General features: G+C 44.4%; 1 protein-coding gene across 1 annotated transcript in view; it reads right to left on the bottom strand.

Moving 5' to 3' along the window:
• Window positions 1-22,717, bottom strand: part of nlgn1 (neuroligin 1) — a 149,522-nt gene that overhangs the window by 76,572 nt on the left and 50,233 nt on the right. The window contains exons 3-4 of the mRNA XM_062555984.1: window positions 20,057-20,116; window positions 16,118-16,270 (exon numbers count right to left, since the gene is read on the bottom strand). Coding sequence (XP_062411968.1) covers window positions 16,118-16,270; window positions 20,057-20,116 — 213 coding nt within the window. The remainder of the gene's footprint in view (window positions 1-16,117; window positions 16,271-20,056; window positions 20,117-22,717) is intronic.

The following is a 22,717-nucleotide window of genomic DNA, read 5'->3' as shown; positions in this document are numbered from 1 at the left end:
AGTGGGTGAGAGAATGAGAGAGACAGCGGAAGAGGGAAAGGTGGAGAGGAGAAAGTGAGACCATTGGGACTCTGCCCAGAAATAGTTGCTCGGCGCTGTTGTTTGTTGAGATACACTGTTACGGTACAGCGCGGCTCGGCTCGGCTCGGCTCAGCTCCGGCTTAATCAAAGTGAGTGCCCCTGTCACGGACGTGCGCTCACATGCCGCGCCCCCCTCCGAGGTGGAGACACTCAGGCGATAAATAGCTCATCTGACAGGCTACTCCTCAGGGACTGGAAGGGAGGGGCGGAGGTGGAGGTGGTGGTGGTGGTGATGGTGGTGGTGGTGGTGATAGCTATCCACTTCAAATAGCCATGCCACAGATGCCAACTACAACAGCAGTCACAACAATGCCCACAGATGCAGTGGAGAGGAGAGAGCATTCCTGACTTCCAGCCACGGACCGGACTCACAAAAGCAGGTACAGAGGTATTGACCCTTTTGTGTGTCATTGACATACATCTCAACAGGATACTGCCTGCTGCTTACATCCAGCTGCATGGCTAAACTGAGATACGCTAAATGGAAAAACCCTGCCTTTGTCGACACCAAAATACCAGGGAGATCTTGTGACATGCAGACATTACAGAGAGATATGTGCATGTCAATATTCAGTGAACATTTTGTAGATGGGTGACTCTTATAATCACAAGCCCTCAGTACTGAAATTGTCACATTTACCAGCGCCCTTGGGTTAAGGTGAAATGCACGTATAAAAGAGCCGTGTGTGTGCATGTGTGTGTGCGCGCGTGTGTGCGCGCGTGTGTGTGTGCTTGTTCTTTTTTGTCTGTGGCAGCATGCCCTGGCCATTTCATATTCATGACCCAATCTCAGTGAAAGCAGACACTGGTTACTGCCACTATTCCGGCCAATCACACCAAGTAGCTCATTTTCAGAGCCTGAACGAGAGGGCTAATGTTCGAGCGAGCCCCAGTGAGAGGCATGGCAATGAGGGTCCGGAGTCACAGCGCATCCCCCGCGCTCACACAGAGAGATCGCTGTTCGCCTGCCACCTGCTGCTCCAGGCATACTAAACAGACAGACAATTAAGAGGTATCTGCTTATTTGCTGTTGAGGGGCTTCAGGATCTGAGAGGTCCGCGGGGTCTTTCCCTCTCCATCTAATGAGCAATCTCCAGCCCAGGGCCTCCTTCACCTTACTCTTGCACAAGGAGCACACATCATTTTTGTGGAACTGAATCAGGGACTTGAAAGACAAATGAAAGGGGTCGGAGGCCACCGTTGGAATCAGCACCCCCCCCCCACACCCCCCTCCCTTTCTCTCTCCCTCCCTCCCTCTTGTCTCTCTTCTGTCTGTCTCTAGCCCTCTTTACCTCTGTATGTTTTCAGTTATGGCTGATATAAATGGCTTGACAGCGAATATCTGCCTCTCACGCGCTTCATTGAGAGAGCCATTACCGGTAGGCTGATTGTCTCCTGCGGAGGATGTGGGCATCAAGTATGCGATGTGTTTTGCTGTGACGTGACTTTTAAACACACCTGCATTATTGTTGTGCACTGGATCTGCAAAGCAAGCACTTTGAGTGAAAGGGGAACCATTTTCACCTGCAATGTGCGTGGGCATTTACTCTTTAAGTGCAAAATGTAATACCGTTTACATACGGATATAACATTATTACCTAAGGCTTTCTTATGGGGGGGGGGCAGGGGGGCATGATATGCATATGCAGAGGAAGATTGTGTAAAAGAGACTGAACAATGCACTCAGCTCCACTTACAATTCCAATCGATCCACGCATTTCCCGTACCCGGGGCATTTGAAGTGCTCCGATCCCCAGACCAGCAATCACGTTAGCGGGTTCAGCGCGGGGGCCTGTTGCTGCATTATCGGCGCTGTGTTAGTGGGCTTCAATCACGATAATGCACTCGGTCTGCTGGTGACCTCTCCTGCTCCTCAGCTGTATATCTGCCATCCGACGCAGCGCTCAAGGTAAACCCCCAGCCAATGACATGCGCAGAGACGGAGAGGGGATGACGGTCCGGGGGGGGGGGGGCAGGGCGGTGCAGACCTGCGCATCTAATGGTCAGCTAATGCCTGTGCTTCGCTACACAAACAGATGGACACCTGTTGCGCCTTCTCATTGTAGGGATGCCCTTTTTTTTGGAGCACAGCAAATGACAAACACAGAGGAAATTGACTTGTAGAGGAGTCTTGCTGTGCCCTGGGGAGACCGCAGATTGGGCTGATAGTGTCACTGGGAGTTGGGGCCGGCGCAGGCTGGGGGTTACTGGGACAGAGAGGAAACAGCAGGTGATTTGGCATCGGTGGCCAAGTCTAGAGTGGCACAGAAGCCTGGTGTATACAGTACACTATGACTCGTTTTTATAAACAAGTTGTCTTTAGGAAGGAATGCGAGGTGGAGACGTCCATAGGGTGAAGAGGTAGGAAGAGGGAGGGATAAAGACAGAAGTGAGAGCGAGAGAGGAAAGAGCAGCAGAGAGGAAGAAACACAGAGGCCACAAAGTGGGCGAGAAATAAGAGAGAGAGGGGAAGATGGAGAGAGAGCACGGAAGGAGAGCTTGAGGTGGGAATAGGGTGTGGAAAAGTGGGAACATAGCCAGAGAGAGGGAGAGAGAGAGAGAGAGAGACTGCCACCCTCCTGACGACTGAATGGAGGCCCTGCCACACTGTAACAGGATTCGCCAGGCGACAATGGCGAAATTCAGTTGCTACGGTTACACAGCACAGTCTGGCCTGGGGGGGGGGGGGGTAGAAGGAGAGGGGACCATTTGTGACATCCACGTAGTATCTGTAATCCCACAGCCCTCTCATCGCTATCAGACAGGTTTTCCTGCCGGCTGGTGCTGAGCATAAGACGTCGGCTAACACAGAACTACTTCAAAAAAAGACACTTCTTGCGATAAGTGAAAGCCCACTGTGTAATCACAATGGTGAAATAATTAGCGTGTGCAATTATTGGCCGTAATAGAAAGCACAGTGTGCCTGGTTCTTATGGAGGGGAATGATGGTAGGTTAAGAGAACAGACACTGCAGCTGTGCTCAAGAAAGCGATATGTCTTCCTTAACACAGTCGTCTGGACAGTCTGTACTGTTATTGCAAAATTCTACAGTGCACACAGCTATGCGCACACACTCAGATAAACCTAGGAGCTGCCCGGTGGCAGAGACAAGGAGGGGTTAAGTGCCTTACTCAAGTACACAAAGTGGAAGTTGATGACTGAGGAGAGAATGTGGTTTTTATGTCGAGATATGAAAAAATGCAATAGTCTCCCACTTCCCAATGAGATTTACTCTGAGCTTAAGTTTATTGTTGCTCTGGGGTGTGGTTATTTGCCACCCTGTCTTGTGCAAAGCTGTCAATAACAGCACAATACATCTGATTATCGATTTTCATTCTGCTGGATCAAAATCTTTTTATTTGTTCTTGATTAACCAGGCAGTGAATAAAAGTTAATTTTCTCAGGGATAACTGTGCTTGATTAAAAAAAAAAAAGCAAATTAACACAGCGAGACAGAGGGGGTCAATATAACTGACAGTATCTATAAAGTGGATAGACTTCCAGGCCTATTTTGAAACTGAGTAGGCCCTAGGCTTACAAAAACACCAGTGACACAGAGTGAAGATGGCTGCTTTTTATTTCCCTGCCCAGGCTGCTGCCCTGGTCCATCAGCATTCTCATAAACAATTGACTGGGTCTAATGCTCCCTCTAAGAAGACGCGGGTGTCCACTGTTTTTAGGGGGCTGTTCCACTCCTAAGGTTTATCCATCTGAAGCGAGCCTACAGAAAAGGAAGGCAGGGGCATGGCGATCCGTCAAAGGGGTGTCAAAAGGCTGCACAGCAAACCTGAAGCCCTTGCATTTGTATTGATTTGCCATATAAAGGTCCTTGGATAATTGCACAATAATTTTCGAGCCGAGAGCACAAATTCAGAGACACTCCCCCTTCCCACACACACAAGAATACACACACACACACACACGCCAGCAGCCACCCACATACACAGACATCAGCCCACCCACACCGCCCTCAAGAGCAGCAGTCCACTTAAGAAGGTTGTCTTAATGTTCAGACTGGCGTCCTTGCTGTAATAGCTGCCCTGTAATGACTATGAAAGCAATGCTAGCACAAGAAGAAGAAAAAAACAAGCCCCTGGAGCATTAGAGACCGAATACAGGGGTATCTTTGACCGATGTTAAAACTGAACCCTACTCGGAGAACCGGAGTCAACGACAAAGGTAATGAGACGATTCTGTGTGATTGCATTGTGGGAGACATAAAGCTGCATTTATTGGCCAAGGGGCCCTGCATTTCACTCAGATTTAATCAGCAGCTGGCCCTTAGAGGAGCCTAGCGCCATGACATACTACAACAGCACCCACAATGTACGCCATTGAATATGCAAGACATCCCATCCATCTGACACAGACTTTCTGTGCTGCTGCTTCCCTCGGGAGACGTGCAGTCTGAGTCTAAAATGGCTTCCAGGATGCTCGAGTTCCTATCCTCTAGTGCTGAGTGCTTGGACAGAAACAAAAAGTGAGTTTTGTATGTGTGTTTGTTTGTGTGTGTGTGTGTGTGTGTGTGTGTGTCTGTGAGCACAGCAGCAAACTGTGCAACACCATGAAGTGCCAGGCCTGGGATCTGCCTGTGAAACGTAATGACCCGGTCACTGTGGCTCTCCCCAACAGCTTCTCTCTACTTGGGTGAAAACTAAATTAAAAGCGTGTCACTGGCTGAACTACTGGAAGATTAGCCTGTGGTGGTGGTGCTGCTGCTGATGAGGGTGGGGATGGCTCTGAGTTGAAGGCTCATCCGCTCTGTTGCCCCCATCCCCCCCACCCCCCCATCCCCACATCCCCACCAAATGCAGCTTGATGTTTACTCGGGCTTTGGAGATATTCCTCAGGAATTAAGCCTCCACTGCTCACCTGTCACTCACCGTCTCACTCCCTCAGTCTCTCTCTCACTACACAGTCCTGGAGCACCAAGGCACCGCCACTGTGCCTCACCCACACCCTCCTCTCTGTAGACAGACATCTGACAGAGAAAGTGGCAAACATGCTAACTCTTTTGCTCTCTCTCTCTCTCTCTGTCTCTCACATACACACAAACACACACACACACACACACACGCACACACACGCGCGCTCACGTACATACAAAAAAACATTATAAAATACTCCAGCATAGCCCTTCTGATACAGACATAGTCTTTCTATAGTCTATCCTGTCTCATGTTAGCACTACAGGAATGCTGATCACCAACTTCCCTGAACTGACAGATGGGACAAGCCCTGGACTACGCTGAGAACTCCCCGGCACCTCTCCCACACAGAACCTGAACACACACACACACACACACACACACACACACACACACACACACACACACACACACACACACACACACACACACACACACACACACACACACACACACACACACACACACACACACACTCACATGCACACACACACACATGCGCACACACACACACACCGGTTGACACACCAGCCAGTCTCACCACCATACATCTCAATCATGCTCCCTGTGAAGTGTGCGCCGACTGCTGAGACTGCAGAGTGCGCTCTCGTTTTTTAATGACTCTGTTGGCAGTTTGTGTGTGGCACATTAGGAACAGTCGCCCCACGCATGACCCATACACCACGGGCGGATGAATGACCGATGGAGTTGGCATCCTGTTAATGTGGTGGGAGGCATGAAAATTGGATGTACCAGTTAATATTAGTTTTGACTAATGACCTCTTCTGTTAACCACACAAAAAAAGGAGGCTTCAAGAGGGTGATGTCTGGTTATTAATGAGCCAATAGAATGTTTATCTAGCACCCCGACCGTTGCAAATGAATGCCTGTGAAATTTGATCTATTTAGATGTAATTGCTGCAGCATCCATTCTCTTATCACAGCTAGTATACGGATGGCACAGTAGATGGTGGCGATGGGGTGATTGGTGCTCACTCATTTTCACCTCAACAAAAAAGACAAAAGCAGCGCATACCTCCAATTACCCATGCGTGACTCATTGCCAAGCTCTCAGTAATGTGCTCAATTATGATCTGTGTGAAAGGCTGAAAACAGCAAACTGAGATGGCTCTCACGGCTGTGATGGACCTGAACCTGAAGTTTGGTTTAGGTCAGAATGCCACCACAAAAAAATGTCTCTTGTCATTTTATAGGTTCATTAGAGTGTCATCATAGGCTGCCATTACACAAAGCTGTTAGAAATGTACAGTGTCTGGCATGTATCAAATAAATGGCACAATAATTACTGACAGAAACCTTGAACATGCTGCATTTTTTTCATGGCCATGTCATACTTTATGGCGCATAAATATGCATGAAGTGTTGTGTATGCCAATTGTGATTCATTCCAAAGTCTGTTATTCATGGTGTTGCTTTAAAAATATACAGTTATTGTGTGGACGACCTTACATCTTTTTCTGTTCTGCTTGTCTTTTTTTTTTCTAAACCCATGATGCCCACCATGAAAACCACAATCTGACAGTCTTAACAGAAAACCAGCTTCATCATATACAAATCCCATTTGCTGTTAAGACACAGACACCACGATTTAACAGCGCCTAAACACATTAGAGAGGAACTCGCTGGTCATGGTTTGGTTTATGTTGGTGAGAGCTTTTCTTGTGCTTTCCTTCAGTGTGTTTTATGGTAGATGAAACACAAAAATTGCATTTTTCATCACAGAGAATATTTATGCACCTGAGCCCTCATAAAAATGATTACGGAGCCTACAATGGGCGCTAGAGGTTGACCAACAAAAAAATTAAGAGTGGAAAACATGCATATTTCTCTTTTGCCATCACTGTTTTCCCTGGCTCAGTAGTAGTAGTAAAGCACGCTACTTCAGTGACAAGGAGATGAAATTGAAACCCAGTCATCTGTTTAAATATCCCAGTTATTGTCACATGCTAATGAAAACAATTTTTCACTGTTAAATTTGAATAGGAGGAATCGCATTAAAAAATACATAAACCAAGAATGCCTGACTGATGAAATGGGATAGAGAGATAGAGAAGGGGGAGAAAGGATGACAGAGAAGGATAGAGTATGAAAAATTGGCCCAGAATGTAAAAAAGTAGATAGAGTAAAGGAGAGGGAGAAGGAGAATATAAAGAACATAGACAGACACAGTGATGTGGTAGAATGCAGCTTATCCTCCAGTCCTTACTTTGGCTCGGCTGTCCCTGGGTCTCTATTCATTGTCAACACCTGCTTGACTAGATGATGATATATTATTGCAAAATCGGCTTGTGTTAGCCATGTGTGACGATAAGTTGATTAAACAACAAAATTATCCTTGACAATTTATAGTCATACTGTACAAGAGGCAACAACCAATAGCTTCATTGAGATATTACAGTAGCTCTGTATATTCCAAAATGGGCGCTGAAGTTTATGTGTACTGAGGTTAATGCTAGGCACAACAACTGCTGACCTGCAGCAACTCAGCCACAAATTGTAATTCCCTTATCAAGCCCATAACATTTGCCACCTCTACACACCCTCTTATTACCACACCCCTATTCCTGATAGGAGCGGCTGGATCTAAAGGTTGGGAGCAGGAGAGGGCACAGTCATTGGTGGCATCCTGCCCTCTTCAAGAATGTGTCGCAACACCAACCTTATGTCACCAGAGTGTTGACTCTCATCCGTTTAACCTGGGTGTAAGTTCAATCAGGCCAGCACTCCATCAAGGAGTGCCCTTGAGACAGAGGGAAGGTGAGGGGAGGAATGGGCCTCAGAAGACAGTCTTTAGTCTCCTACTTCATGTGTGCTTCTGCCACAACACACCACTCGACATCAGCATGACTCCTCTGGATGATCCAAAATGGCAACGGGTGGGGAAGGAGAGACGAAGAAGCCAAGAGTGAAGCAAATCTGGCGAGTAAAGCGTGTGATTTAGGTGAACGGATGACTTACAAGCCTTCCCGAGGATAAAAGCCAATTAACTCCCCCGGCAAATTCCAGTGGTGGATTTGCCTTGTGACATTAAGCGCAGACATATGGTAAAGTTGCATGTAATTGGATTATGGTGATTAATACAGCTCATCATTTGCAATGTGTAAAGCACGGGAATCACAGAGATAGCAAACATCCTCTTTGGCTTAGTCAGGTTTGAGGACAGATGCCAGTCACTGTGATAAAAACCTTTGGAAAGTATTCAGGATGCTAATGTGAGGTTTACCACACCACAAGCACATTCCATGTGAAGAACCTTCCGGCTTGCAGACGACATCGACAAAACGATGTGGTTGCTGGTCGACAAGCAATCATACACTTCTGGGTGTTGACAAGAAAATGCACCAAAATGCAATCTGACTATTTCTTGTGAATTTTAAATGGAGAGGCATGGAAACAATCTCAGATGTGTCACCAAGACAAACGAAGCCATCATGCTTGCATCTGTAGGTCATCTCTATGAATTGTGAACAACAGTAGTCTTTCCGCAAGCACATGGCAGGCAAACAATGAATTTAACAGAAGAGAGGCCGCCGACAACTGCCAGTGGAAAAAAACGCAGAACCTCTGAGTGGGCAAAGAATCACTTTGTTAATAATCTGACTGGAAAGGAAAAATGAACACTGAGTTTTCGCCGAGTCTGCCGCCTGATTTACAAGCTACAGAAGATGCAGTTATTTCAGTTAGCAGGTTCCACAGCACAATAGCTTTTTCACAGGCTCTCTCGTACAGCAGCCTTTAGGGGAGATGTCTTCAATAATACAGCACCTCCAGAAAATACTGTACCCAAAGCCTTCAAGGGACAACACAACCAATCACGGCCTCCCTTTGTGACCTCAGATGCCCGAACTTCTAACTGACAACTCACCATTCTTATCTTCTTATTCCAAACCATCTGTGCATAAATAGAGAAATAAATAATAAATGGATAAATTAATGTTTCGAAACAAAAGCACTTAATTAGAACGAAAATTGTCATAACAAACCAGACGCTACATGTGTGGGTGCTTTTTGCTGGCTGCAGGGTCAGAGGGAAGCGAGAGAGAGAGAGAGAGAGAGAGAAAGAAGAGGGAGTGTAAAGACAACTTCAGCCTCTGAGACGAGCTGCTCCACTGCCCTCCAGCATACAGACTCTCCTGTGCTGGAAAGTTGTCTGCAGGGATGTTATGAAATCCATGGAGGGTTTCTTAGAGCCCCTACAACATCTGTCCACTTGCCAGGATCGACATCTACCCCCTGCCAGGAGCTCTCAACCCCCACCCCCCAACCCTTACCCCCCGGATAGATTCCACTGCCACTGAGTGTTCTCCCACAGAAGCCAAGGGGTTGGATGGAAGACCAAGGACTAACACTTGAATTTTTTATAGAGACCCATGTCCTTGTGCCACCACCACCCCCCCCCCCCCCCACCCCCCACCCCCCCACCATGAGTGACTGCGTGTGATGGAGCCTGCTGGAAGCCTGTGTCTAGAGACAGAAGCCCAGGGGCTCAATCAACAGATGAACATCAGATTTCAGGATACTTTCTTGTTGACTTACAGCAACCCAGCATTAGAATCCTGGGATACAGCCTCTGAAAGAGACAGGCGAGCATTGTGAAATCTCTTGCCTGTTTGCATACTTCCTTATCGTGAGAAGCTTTCCCATTCATAGCGCCGCTATTCTGTATGCCTGCCGACATGAAAGCTCTAAGCAACGTGACTCTTCGTATCCATGGGATGGATTCACCCGAGTTAAACCCACATGATTTACTGTAACATGTAAAAGAGAACACAGAAGCGTATGGCAATTATGAAGATTTCATGAGAGTTTGAATAAAGCCTTTCACAAGGCTCAGTCTCGTGGTCAGAATGGATGAGACATTCCAGGCAGTGGAGAATGCTGAGAGGTCTTGGCTACGGCTGCATCCTATGTCAGCAGCATTTGAAAGGGGACCGTTAGTAAACATATGTGAGCATCGTTCTCAGGAGAGCTTTATAAAGGCCTTTCCATTCAAGGCCATCCCTCCAGCCCCTATACACACACACAATCACAATCTTTTCACTGCACCTCAGGGACCAGTTATGAACCTGCAAGGACAGCCCTCCTCAGGCCAGGCTCTTTAGCCATTAGCAACAGCAACCGTGTGTAGCCTAGTGTGTAGCTTTCAAATACACAGCAGCCACACTCCTCCACATATTCACAACCAGACTTCAAAATAAAAGAAGAATGCAATTTAAAGGACCAAATGCATCTCAAGATGGGACAGTCTCTCTCTCTCTCTCTCTCTCTCTCTCTCTCTCTCTCTCTCTCTCTCTCTTTCTTTCTCTCTCGCTCTCTCTCTCTCTCATAACTCTGCAGCTGAGTGAGAAGCCATCAGATCACCTGGCAGTGTGACAGCACGGTCACACTAGGGGTGTGCTACTGTGTTCCATGGGCCCATGGATAAGCCTGTCAAAAGCATGCTTCAAAATTCCCTTGCGGTTTGCATTTGAGTATACATGTATCTACAGTATGAGTGAAGACAGAGAGAGAGATAGGAGGGAGAGAGTGTGATACTGAAAAAGAAAAATTGAGGAAGGCCAAAATAGATGGATAGAAATAGGAGCAAAGAAAGAGAGGGAACAGAAAGAGTGAATAGATAGATTGAATGGAGACAGATGTGGGTATTTATGTGTCAGCATGATGACACTTCACTCTTCTGTTTGAGGAATGTGAAATGAGTAATAATTACAGTGATTAATATCAATGATTAAATGTTCCTATTAATGATTATTCCTGTAATTAGAATCAGTGGGATGCAATATGCTGTGGTTGTAATTTCCCCCATGCAAATCAAGCTGCATTAACCCCCCTCCCTTCAGAATCCTCAACTGGAGAAAATCCACATGCACAAGGTTTACTTGGCTGGCAAAGATCACGTCACTGGCTCACTGTGTTCACGCCAGATCTCAGTTCCCTTAATCCTCCATATTGTGTTGATTTTTCCACAAGGAAATGTTGAAAAAAAAAAAAAAAAAAAGACTGTTGTGGGAAAAAAATGACCCTCACAGAGATTTCAGGATTAACTGAGGGTATTAGAAAAGAGGGGAAAAAAGACAATGCCAGATGTCTTCACTAATGCAATCCTACGAAATAGCAGAATTGTGGGTGAGTGGTGCAGTTTTGTCATACCGTGTCACTGTCTGCTAAATAAAAAGCAAAGCAGAATCATAGGAAAGGTTTCTGTGCCACACATTGTACAGTACTGTATTTTTCCGCATCTCTGAAAGATTTAAATAACGCCTGTCAGACAACAAATCACAGAGTGGCATGTGAGGCACGGTGAACCCAGTCCGTTACAGGCAGCTGAATGAACCAAACAAGAAGAGCCCAAATCAGATACAAGAAGATCTTTATCTGCCTGAATAGGATCTGTACTCTACCTAACCATGTTTCAGCACAATTTACAGCGGAGGATTTTGGTTGAAATGGACCCATAAATGAAGCATGTGGTGTTAGGGCTGCGCTGTCCCTTATTACAAGGGGCAGGATAAATTGCTTCAAGGTTTTGCACCGTCTGGTAATCTTAATCCCACACAATCAAGGCTGTTAAGAGTTCAGGCACAGAGCCACTGCATGGCTGTTAAAGCTTCAAGCCTCTAGCACATTTCTCCATTACTTGGGGCTTATTCTGTTCTCACATGTCAAAGTCCCAGTTTACAGTGTGAGAGTGGGCTACAGGGATGAGATGATTTGAAGCCAGGAGCATAATTCTCTTGGTCTTTCGTCAGGTATAACCTCAATCAAAACTAAAAAAGTTTTGCTACTTCAGATCATGTGCCATCTCAAAATAAATCTCATAACATGATGTGAGCGTCAACAGAAACGTGTGAAGCTTTTTATGCATTACAAAATGGAGTGTCTCGTGCGAGTTTGATCCAGACCTCTCTCACATCATTATTCGGGATAAGTGTCCATTTCACTGGTGGGTGAGAAAGCATCATTGCATGATTGCAACATGGTAAATGTCAGATATTCTTTATCCTCTGCTTGCCATCTGTTGTGTGAGCGTGTCGGGGCAGAAAGTGCTGACCTGCAGCGGCAGCGGGCACCTCTTTTCCTGGAGGGAGGGGTAAAGCTTTGACCTCCAAAAACTGTGGCAAAAGCTAAACCACTAACCAATCAGTAGACCAAACCATATCAGTGGGGCAAAAGCTAAACATCAAATCAGACCAGTCAACGCCATTGCGGTAGCTTAGGGCTATTTCCAATACTGCCTACAGTATATACCGAAAAGTAAACAACCAAGATACAGCAGACTGTTCTGTGCCACGTTCAATAATTATAGGAGAACTTTAATAAAACATATGAAATCCAGCATCCACGAGAAAAAGGGATTAGGACACCAGGGAATGGCTAGTGGGGGAAAACGCCATAGAGTGTGGGGGCAGGGGGAGATGTGGACTGAGGACTGAGCAAATGCTAGCACAGTTCATGCAAATGCTCCCCCAACCCCGATTGCATTCCAACCTTTCCTCTGGGCTGCGAAGGTTTTTCCCTGGCTTTGATCCGCTGAAAACACGGTCTCGTTTCTAAAGTGTTAAACATGTCCATCTGTTTTCCCGGGGCCAGAGCAACAGCCCTGCGCAGATCCCGCCGAGCACCTTGATCATCTACAGTGGCAGTTGGTTTCCATAGCCATGCCTGGGAGCCAAGGCGAGCTAATCCCTAGCGCCGTGGCAAAGATGGATATGTCAGCGTGCATCCATCCATCTGTTAGTGCCCCCCTACCCATCCGGCGCACAGCAGCAGCCTGTCTGAGAACAAAATGGATGCAGCACCAGTTCTGGGATGGAATGGCTGGACACTGGGAGTAGCATACTGCCCTCTTTCCTATTAGACCCCCCCAACCACCCAAAACTGTCTGAGATCAGGCTGAAAGCTTTCAGAGTGAACCACTGATGCTTACCTTGCCATGAGGCCTAGGTATAATTTAGCTTCTACCCTCACACTTAGTGACCGACTCCATCATCGAGGGGCATCTACGAAGCCAGCAGGAGGAAGTGAGCTTATTTCTTCTGCCTAATCAGATGCATTTTGCCTAAATGCGCACCCAGCAATCCAACCGCAACACTCTGCAATTCATGCCACAGCGGGGCTGTGGCGAGATGGAGAGGATTACATCCAGCTACAGTGAGGCATGGAGAACTCGACTACAGTCACCCGGGGTCACTAGGCATCGAGCAAGAAACACACACAGCTGGAGCGACCAACTCTACCCTCAACCCATCCCCCCCTCCCCTCCCCACCACACACCGATTCATTGGACAGTCTTCCTCAGCGGAGCATGTCTCTCCCTGTAGGGCATGTGTGGTCGTCACAAGGCCAACAAAAGGGTGCACGCGTGCCCACCTGTGTGTCCATGGAGCGCGGCCAACACTCGGAGAGAGAGAGAGAGAGCCGGACGAGAACGCCGAGGAGATGGAAGGGGGGCAGGAGGACGGGGAGGAGAAGTTACAGAGCGTGTCCAGATGGACATCTGCTCGTCCCTTTCCGTCTGGGCTTAATCTGCCCAGTTAGCATCACTCACAGGCCAAAAGCCCCTCCTGTGGCAGATGTCCTTGTCCTCCCAGTAACCAAAACCACAGAGGCACCACCGACTCTCATTAGGAGGACCACTCCAATGAGTCAACAAACAAATCTGCCATAAATGGCTCCAGCGCGACTTGGACCGTCACTGGCCAAACTGAAGCACCTTTCAGAAGCATCTCTGCGTACTTCTGACGGCAGTGAAGAGCGGGCGCCATTGGACATCCGAGCAGATTGCAGCACTTTTCACCATGCGGAAATGAGCATCCATACAGCACACTGGAGGCAGCTCAAGGGAAAGACCTATAGGGATGCCAGGGAAGCGTTAAATGCTTCTTAAAATATTAATTAACACCCTTGCAATAACCATCTCCCAAGGTGCACTGATCACTGAATGAGGTCAGACATTTTACATTTGCTCTTTATGTGCTCTGTGGAGATCTATGCTATGCAAGTGTGTTTGTGTGTTTGTGTGTGTGTGTGTGTGTGTGTTCACGCTACTGGATACAGAGGCAATCCAGCGACAACAACATTGGAGCTATGAAGGAAGACAAATGAGGCAAACTCCCAGGCATTTGTTCTTTCAGAGGGAAAAAAATAACGATGTGTGAAGAATAATAATCTTCAATGTGGGGCCACACAGAATGATTAAAAAAAAAGTTCAGACCAATTATATCCAGGAGAACAAAAGCCAGTGGTGGAGCTCTGAAAGGGTAAACAATTGGGTGTAATTTGCCTGCAAGCGGGTACGTTAAATACAATTAGACACTTGCTGACTAGGCCAACACACAGAGGGCCAAGCAGCCCATCACTGACATGGCACACACGCGCGAGCGGTCTGCGTACTCACCACCTGGGTCAGTGTTTCACACGTGCACCTTTTCATCAACGCTTGGGCGATTTCTTGACAAGACTTATGACCCAATTCCTGCTGTGCAATTATTCACTGTAGCTAGGTAAGGCTGCCTAGTGTAACAAAGTGCTCAAATCATACACATCACTAGGGAGCACCAATCATAACAACAAAACCATGAAAAATCTTCCTACGATGTCAAAAGTAGTACATTTCAGGGAGAATATTGGTCTCATATAGTACAAAAGCTTTGATTAAACAAAGATCTCCAAATGATTTACGATCACAAATGCACAAAAAAAAGAAATGTGAGTATGCCTGTCTTATTTAAGACACCAGCAATGTGACGCTGCGCCATGTCAGGCTCTCTGGCTAGTGCTGAAGGGAGACGATGGGAAGGCCTCGGCTCATAAATCCTGAACAATTCTGATAATGACACGCAGGAAGCTCAGCACGCTCCATTCCATTACCGCTCACCACCCTCCACACACACAAAGCCCCCAACAGCCCGCGGAGGAACGCAGCGTCCCCCATGAAAAAAAAGAGCCGGCGAATAATAAACATGTCAGTTCTCACGGCGTGCATACGGTACCTCATGGCTCTACAAGTTTGAGGGAAAAAAACAGAGGAAAACAAATCATCAGAAAGGAAAAAGGAAAAGGAAAAATATTTTATAATAAGGTCCACAAAATACAGGCCAACAGGTTCAGTTTTGTTAACAGGATCGTTTCAGCGCAATGCTCATCCATCCACATCCACTGTCAAGCCAAACTTTCCACAGACTCAACTATTCCTCTGCAGTTCATTTAACTTTTTTTCTCTCTGGCAGCTTGAGGTTAAGACAAGGAGACTGACAGCATCTTAAATTGGGTATAAAAAATGGACAACAGCATACAAAAAAATGCTAGCCCAGAAAAAGAACTTTAATAATAAAAAAAAAATGACCTCAACCAACACAGCATGTGTGGGTTCAAAACAGCATAGCTCTCTTCCAACCCTTTTTTGCTTCATTCATTTATAACATTCTCTTTTTTCAGCAAAGCCTATGGGAAGTTTAGCTTAGCTGTTTAACATTCAGAATGCCACTTACCTTATCATCGCCAGACAAGAACACTCTGAGATTCACTCCAAAAAAATACTGGGCACACAATACAGAACATCCAGCAGAGTCCCCATCCTAGTGCGCCTCTAAAGATTTCCAAGGCATTTAAATTGTCATTATCTTCTAAGGGCATTCTTACTGGCCTCTATCATTTAGCTACTAATCTAACTTTCTTTTTTATAAGTTAATAATTCCAAAAAACTACAATACCAAGGTAATGAGAATAAAATTCGAAATTGTTCTCTGATAAAATATAGTTGTAGTTATAAAAGTCTAATTCCAGCATTGCATTGATGGCAGTAATAACCTTCATGATGCTCTATCTACATAAAATGTTGGCTTTCAGATAAATTTCCTTTGACAAGCAAAAGACACACTCTACTTTTTGATTGTTGCCATAAGGAGCTTGAACCTGGCACCTTTTTGTTAAAGATGAAAGTTTTACCACCAAACCACAGTGTGGTGAAGCCACTTCATGTTTTTATATGAGGTGCGAGCCATGGGTTTTCTCACCTGACCAATTACAGAAAGTACTCTAAAAGAAGGACATAAAAACAAAGGATGAAAATAGAGCTCATTTCTTACCTAGCACTCCAAGCCGATAGTTCACAGTTATGACGATGACATTGCCATAGCTTGCCAAGATGCTCCCGTCAAACATATTCCCTGTGCCCTCCATATAAGAGCCTCCGTGGATGAAAACCATCACTGGTTTGGGGCTGCCACTTTCACGAATGTCTGGAAAGGGGAGAGTAAATAATTAGCTATAAATAATAAGGGGGAAATTAAAACAACATGAAATGCCATCTCAGTAGTGTCTAATTGCTCTTTTCCCCTTCTTGCTACAACTTGTGACATAGGCTAAGTTGTATTAATGGTCAGAGACTAACTGAGTTTTAATTTCCTATGCAACATGCACATCATATTCCTGGTGACTAGAAACTCCCCACTTAATAACAGTTAAAAGTCAACTGATGTGACTGAGGTTTGGTTTATTCAACACAGGCCTACATTTTTCAGTTATTACTTTGCTATCGTTTACTCTATTATTATTTTACTCACACTGTTATTTCATAGTCTTACTATTTCACCACTGTTGCTGTTTTGTTTTTGTTGCGCTGTTGTGTTTATCTATGACGAGTAGTATGTGCAAACACGTAAAAAAAAAAATGTTGTATTTGTGTGCACACTTGTGTTTTACTAATTTGTTCTCAGATTTCAGCACTCATATCAAAATAAAGCCATTCTGAATATTTGTTTCTCCCAGTAAGCAATAACATTCACTGACTGATACCTGATCTAGATTATTTTCTATTTTTGCTATGATAGCAGGACCTGAAGCAGAGCAAGGAAGGCTGTCTGTCATAACATTAGGAATTCGTTTGAATTGTGGCCTACAATTAGTTAGGGCATTTATTACAGGCTATGTTAATGGAATACTCATGATCACTTTCATCTTCAGCAAACAAGAAAAGCATTTTTATCAGGGGTGCAGTGTATCCAGGCACACATTAGATATTTCTATTGATGTTCTGTGGTAAGGGACTTCCAAGAGCTCTTGGAGTAAGTAGCAGAACAAACACCGAGCTATTATTTGTAGTGATATTCCATACTGTTTACTCCTCTTCAAAAAAGTCTTCCTCATACCATCCAGTCTTTTGTTTGGTATTGTTTTCCCTCCCAGATCTGGTTCAAGTCAGTTTTCTTGGATGGTCTCTGATGGGATCCTGAGAGACGAAGAGAATTCTCCTCCTCTTAAAATGGCATGCTTTGAGGCTCATCTTGCAGAAAAGGACCGTCCCATTGTTGTCTGTCAGTGGGTGATTTATGCAAGACTGTGTGCTTGAACCGGACATTGTGCATACCGTATGAGTGTATAACCCACTTTGCTTTCACCGGAATGGTCTGGAGAAGCTGGATCCTTTGGTGTGAAAAAAAATGTATTATCTATATAAACAAGGTCCATCTGCAGGATGATGTATGTAGGTGAGCAGTCTAGAATCACTCTTAAGACACGAGGGGAAAAAACAGAGAGTGGGAGAAAAAAAACATAAAGGGTTAGAAATTGGTAAACTGGGCTGGGAGAAAATAAGAACGTGTCAGGAGAGAGAGACAGAGAGAGAGAGAGAGAGAGAGAGAGAGAGAGAGAGAGAGAGAGTGAAACTCAGGATTATTAACCCACAGAATATGAGGGCTGAATTTCCCCTCTCTTCCCTCCCAAAATCACATATCTGAGTCTTCACATCTTCCATTCACTTTGATGAATTAATTGAATCACAGCTGAGCAACGGGACTCACACGAGCCCGTAAACTGGCACAGCAATGATCTGGGAGTCTAATGCCAGATAATGACAGACATGAAATTCTTCAAAGAAATTAATACTCCGTTGTTCCTTTTTTGTTCTGTAAGAGCTGGGGCCGCAACAGCATAAAAAGGGCCTTTTGATACTGTATATATTACGATTTAATGCATGTGTCTCAAAACTTCATTGATCAATAAGAATAATACTGAGGCTCCCTGCATTAACATCTGCTTAGAGGCGAGAAAAAATCCTTCTTGCGTCAAAGTTGTTGACAAGTACAGCGCATCAGACATCTCAGAGGAACGAACATCAGTATGCAGTAAGGCATTAGTGATGTGTTTGCGTGAGTGTGTACAGCTGCTCAGTATGTGTGCATGTCTCTGTGTGCATACCTGTTTGTGTTTACGGTTTACGGCTACAATTGCCATATGAATTTACTAGAAACTTTGTGTAATGACGGATGCATTCCAATTTCGATATGAAAATAATTTCACAGTCTGAATGGATGTCATTCTGCTGGTGTATCCTCTTAACGTGCCAAAGCATCAAGACAATGGGACACTACTGGAGCCCAGGCCCAAACCCAATCAGTGTCCCCCCCAGCATTGTCTCATAGCCAGCCACTCCTGATCCCTGGATTGGGCTGATCACTGATAATTGTTTAGGGATACCAGTTCCTCTGTACCTCTTGTAAGAATGAGATGGCACCTCCCCACTATTGTCTGTGTGCCACTCTCCCCAGCCGTCTCCATCTCTGTGAGATGTGTGGGTGAAATCTGACCTTGTGTGCAATGAAGATTTCCAGACTGGCTGAAAGCAATGGAGCACAATTACAATTCCAGTGTTATTTCAAGCAGTCCTTAGCATCAGATCCTTAAACTGATTCCACTCATTTTGATTAGGGAAACACATTATCATGGCCCATCCGCATCAGATATTGTTTGCGTCTTGTGTTTGACTTCCATTTAGAGTGGAGTTCATTCCAATGAAAAAGTATCTGTTCCATCAAGAGGCTCCTTCAGATCAAAAATGGGGAGTAGATGAAATGTTCACAGTGAACAGCAGACAGCAATTCCAGAAAGTTTACTTGAAAAATGATAATCCATCGAGCAAATCAAAAACTGGGTGGCAAAAGAGCTTGGAAAACACACAGTGAAAAAATCCAAGGTTGTGAGAACACAGTGGGGCAAATGTCCTGCTGTTTGCCGAGTTGTAATGCTCAGCTCCTGCGGGGTTGTGTGGGGGGGTTTAAGTATGTGGAACAGTTTAGACTTTTAAAGCTCTGCCGTGGGATGTGGCTGCCTCTCAATGAGTTCACGGAGCACGAGTCTCATGGCATATTGTCTTCTGTAGTTAAGAGGATTGTTTGTTTGCCCTGAATTCTTTATAAAGTCAACGCATGACGGTTGGCGGGGCTTTCTGTGTATCTGCATGGTTCTAATCTTTTGATGTGCAGATCAAAGACAGCTGCCTCATTCTCTGGTACATTTCCCCTAATTGGTGCTTATTTCATGAGATCATCCTGGAGATTGTCCATATTAAGTCTCTGTTCTGTCTTTAGGACTGAGGGGAAAATGTTCTAATGAAGTCACGTAAGGATTCCTAATGATACTGTCGCCATGACAGCAAAGTAATTTGTGATATGTATATCAAGATACTGCTTGTGATGAGTCTTATATGTAATAGCAACAAATCTATTTCTAGCATTCCGATGGGGATGTTTTCATCAGATCCAGGAACAGACTATGTTGCGTAGGAAACTTACTAGCTGCGCCAAAAAACTGTCTATGATTAATCTATTTATTGATGTTAGCACTGATGTACAGGCTACAAAGTAAGACTACATAAGTAGTTGTCAAAAAGCAGAGGGGTTAAAAATCATGCAAAAAGGTGTTAAGAGTTGGCAGTGGGGTTAATAATAATCAGTATTATTGTTTAAGTAGGTGGGATGCAGTATGTTAAAAATAAAGAAAACAAAAGGAGAAGTCAGGCAAAAACCTATGGTGGGTTATTAACATTTAAGCAATTTTGGAATGACGGGAAACATTGAACATACTCTGAAAACATCAAGCAAAAAAGACAAAACACATCCAGCCAAAAACTAGGAAGAAAAAGAATCTTCACTTTCAAAAAAAGGACAAGAAAATTTAAGAAAAACAAAAGAAGAAAAAACTGGAAAGGGTTTCCTTTCATGCATATCAGTTTTGCATCAAAAAAATACCTTCGTCCTCTGCACCGTCATTATCACCTAAATCATCACTCTGTTTCTTTGTAAGGGGACCTAGGATCAAGAATGGAGAAGATGGAGGAAACAGAATACAAGAACACACAAGCCTTTCAATAAAAAAGTGCTTCAAAGACAAAGAACTTTCACTTTCGTCTTTTTCTCTTGTATGAGCGTTTATCTTAAAGACCAAAAAAAAGAGGAGATCTAAACAATTAAATTATTCAACAAATGTGGGTCTGGCTTCTATAAAGTATCTACAGAGGATTGTTCCTGCAAAGAAACAAAGAAGAAAACTCTAGTGGTTCAACTGAATCCCCTTCAGAAGAGAAAAAAAAAGGTTGCAAAAACTTTTTTTGCTTGCAAGCTTTTTACCGTATTTTGAAATGGGGTCAATGAGTAAATATCAAAAGAAGGTATCACCGGTCACTGGCAGACCGGTACAAAGACCCAAGACCTAAATGGCCCCAAAATGTTAAAAATATTCAGAACTACATAAAAATGGCATATTCATTGCATACATTAATGTCGTCAGTCAATTACAGCATTACCTTTAAGATTGCATCATGCTATATTATACTTTTTTAAAAATAATTTTATCACATTTAGCAAAGATTTTAAAAATGTGAGCTTATTTTGCCAAAACCAACACAGTATGGTTATATTTAAAAGAAAAAGCTCAGCTATGTACACTTGTTTTGTGTTTATAATAAGGTCTACTGTAAATCCATTACAGAGCCAACATGCCCAAATGACAAACACAGATGTATGAGGTACTGTAGCTCCAAACATATGGGCATTGCATAACTGTTAACTAGCTTAATGTTTATTTTGTCATCAGCAAACCAGAACACAAGCAACGTGGCAAAGGTTGCTATATAATCAATGTTCCTGTCATGTTTTCTCTCTCAAAAACTATACACAGACATGGACTCTCAGTCATACTCCCACACACAGCAACACTTAGATACACATGGACACATAGACAGTCACACATATACACATACGAACAAAATACATGAGCTCACAATATGGACGTTGTTATTAAAAAAGCAGAAACCGGCGTGCAGGCCCTTCTATGCATGCAAAGCAGACAGGAGTGTGACAGACACAAATGAAGGGAAAGAAAGAGAGAGAAAAAAGGGAGACTGAGAGGCAGTGTGTGAGAGAGAGGGAGGTGTCAGAGCCTGAGGTGTGTGCAGGACTGGTCTTGAATTATGGCAAGCGGTAGCTTTTGCAGCCAAATACACAGTCTGTTGAGAGCCATGCAGCGAGTTGAATAGCACTGCTCCTGTACAATATGACCTAGTCCTAGCGCACGGGGGAGGGAGAGGAGCGGCAGGTGTGTGAGACAGCATGCATTGAGTAGAGACTACTCCAACAGATTATGGCAAAATTGTTTCTCTCTTTTCATTTTGTCCCCCCGCGCCTTGCTGTGTGTCACCCAAGTACAGCAGAGACAGGCTGAGCTGGAGGAGAAAATGGCAATCAGTATTGTGGAGGGAACAATCAACGTTAACAGCATGATTATTATTTTCATACAGCTGGGTTTGGCGTCTTCTGGTGACTTTTCTCTGAAAGATGAATACATCAGTAATTAAACACCACATTCAATTGACACAAAGCCTAACTTACAATATGCTAAGCAAGGTAGCATATACCTAGTCAACATACATTTAGCAAACACTTCATTAGATATCAGTTTGATCTGATTATAGTCTGGTTGGTTAAACTAAATCCTAAAGATTGTTAAAACAAAAAAGACAAACTATCCACTGAATTGTTTACATATATATATATAAAAATACTATATCATACACTCATTAAAAGAATGTACGAAAGTATGAGTACACAAGAAGTTTTCAAAGGGGCAAACTCCTTCCTACAGCTTGGCACAACAGAAGACATCTCCTCTGCCAAACGACTGAAACAAATAAGCCCACACAATAACCCCAGCTATAATGAAAATGACCTCAATCTCTCTCCTGGTGGTCTCCCAGTGTTAGTCCCTCATTACAGAAACAGATTTTTATCTATGCATAATTGCTTTGAGTGCTGCGTTCGTTATCTTCGGATGGGGCAAAACACCTCTAGTCTGACCTCCTACACATCCTATGTGTGAAAAGCAGCAGTGCCTTATATTTAGGACACAAACAGACAGACGGCATATGGCAACTTCCTGTCTTCAGAACCAGAGAGAGACGTGTGCAATCCACAATGTGACAAGGTTTGTATTCTCTAACACAATCTTCTGCAGTGTGTGTGTGCTTGTGTAAGTGTGCTTGTGTGTGTGTGTGTGTGTGTGTCTTATCACAGGCAGGTTGTCTTGGCAGCATAACAGGCTTAGAAATAGTGCTGAAGCTATTCTAATAAGGGCCATAACGGAGGTTGTACATATACTTTTATACTATGACATATTTGCAAGGACTAGCACTATAGCTTAACGGCCATCTTTAAAATCCACAGCTGAGTGTGCAGAGGTATGCAATCACATTCTCATGAGTGTGTGAGGGATACATTCAGGACATCTTCCTACACTTGCAACTCTTACAACATTTGCAATTATCAAGAATACATTCAGCAAAACAGCCATCCCGGTAAGACTTGTGGCAAGAAAATGCTGTTGCACAAACAGCATCGCTTGCAATGCTGAGTTGG

This window comes from Sardina pilchardus, chromosome 15 (assembly GCF_963854185.1).
Source record: "Sardina pilchardus chromosome 15, fSarPil1.1, whole genome shotgun sequence".
Classification (NCBI taxonomy): domain Eukaryota; kingdom Metazoa; phylum Chordata; class Actinopteri; order Clupeiformes; family Clupeidae; genus Sardina; species Sardina pilchardus.
Note: the sequence above shows the minus strand (reverse complement) of the source record. Positions and strands in the feature narration are given on the sequence as shown.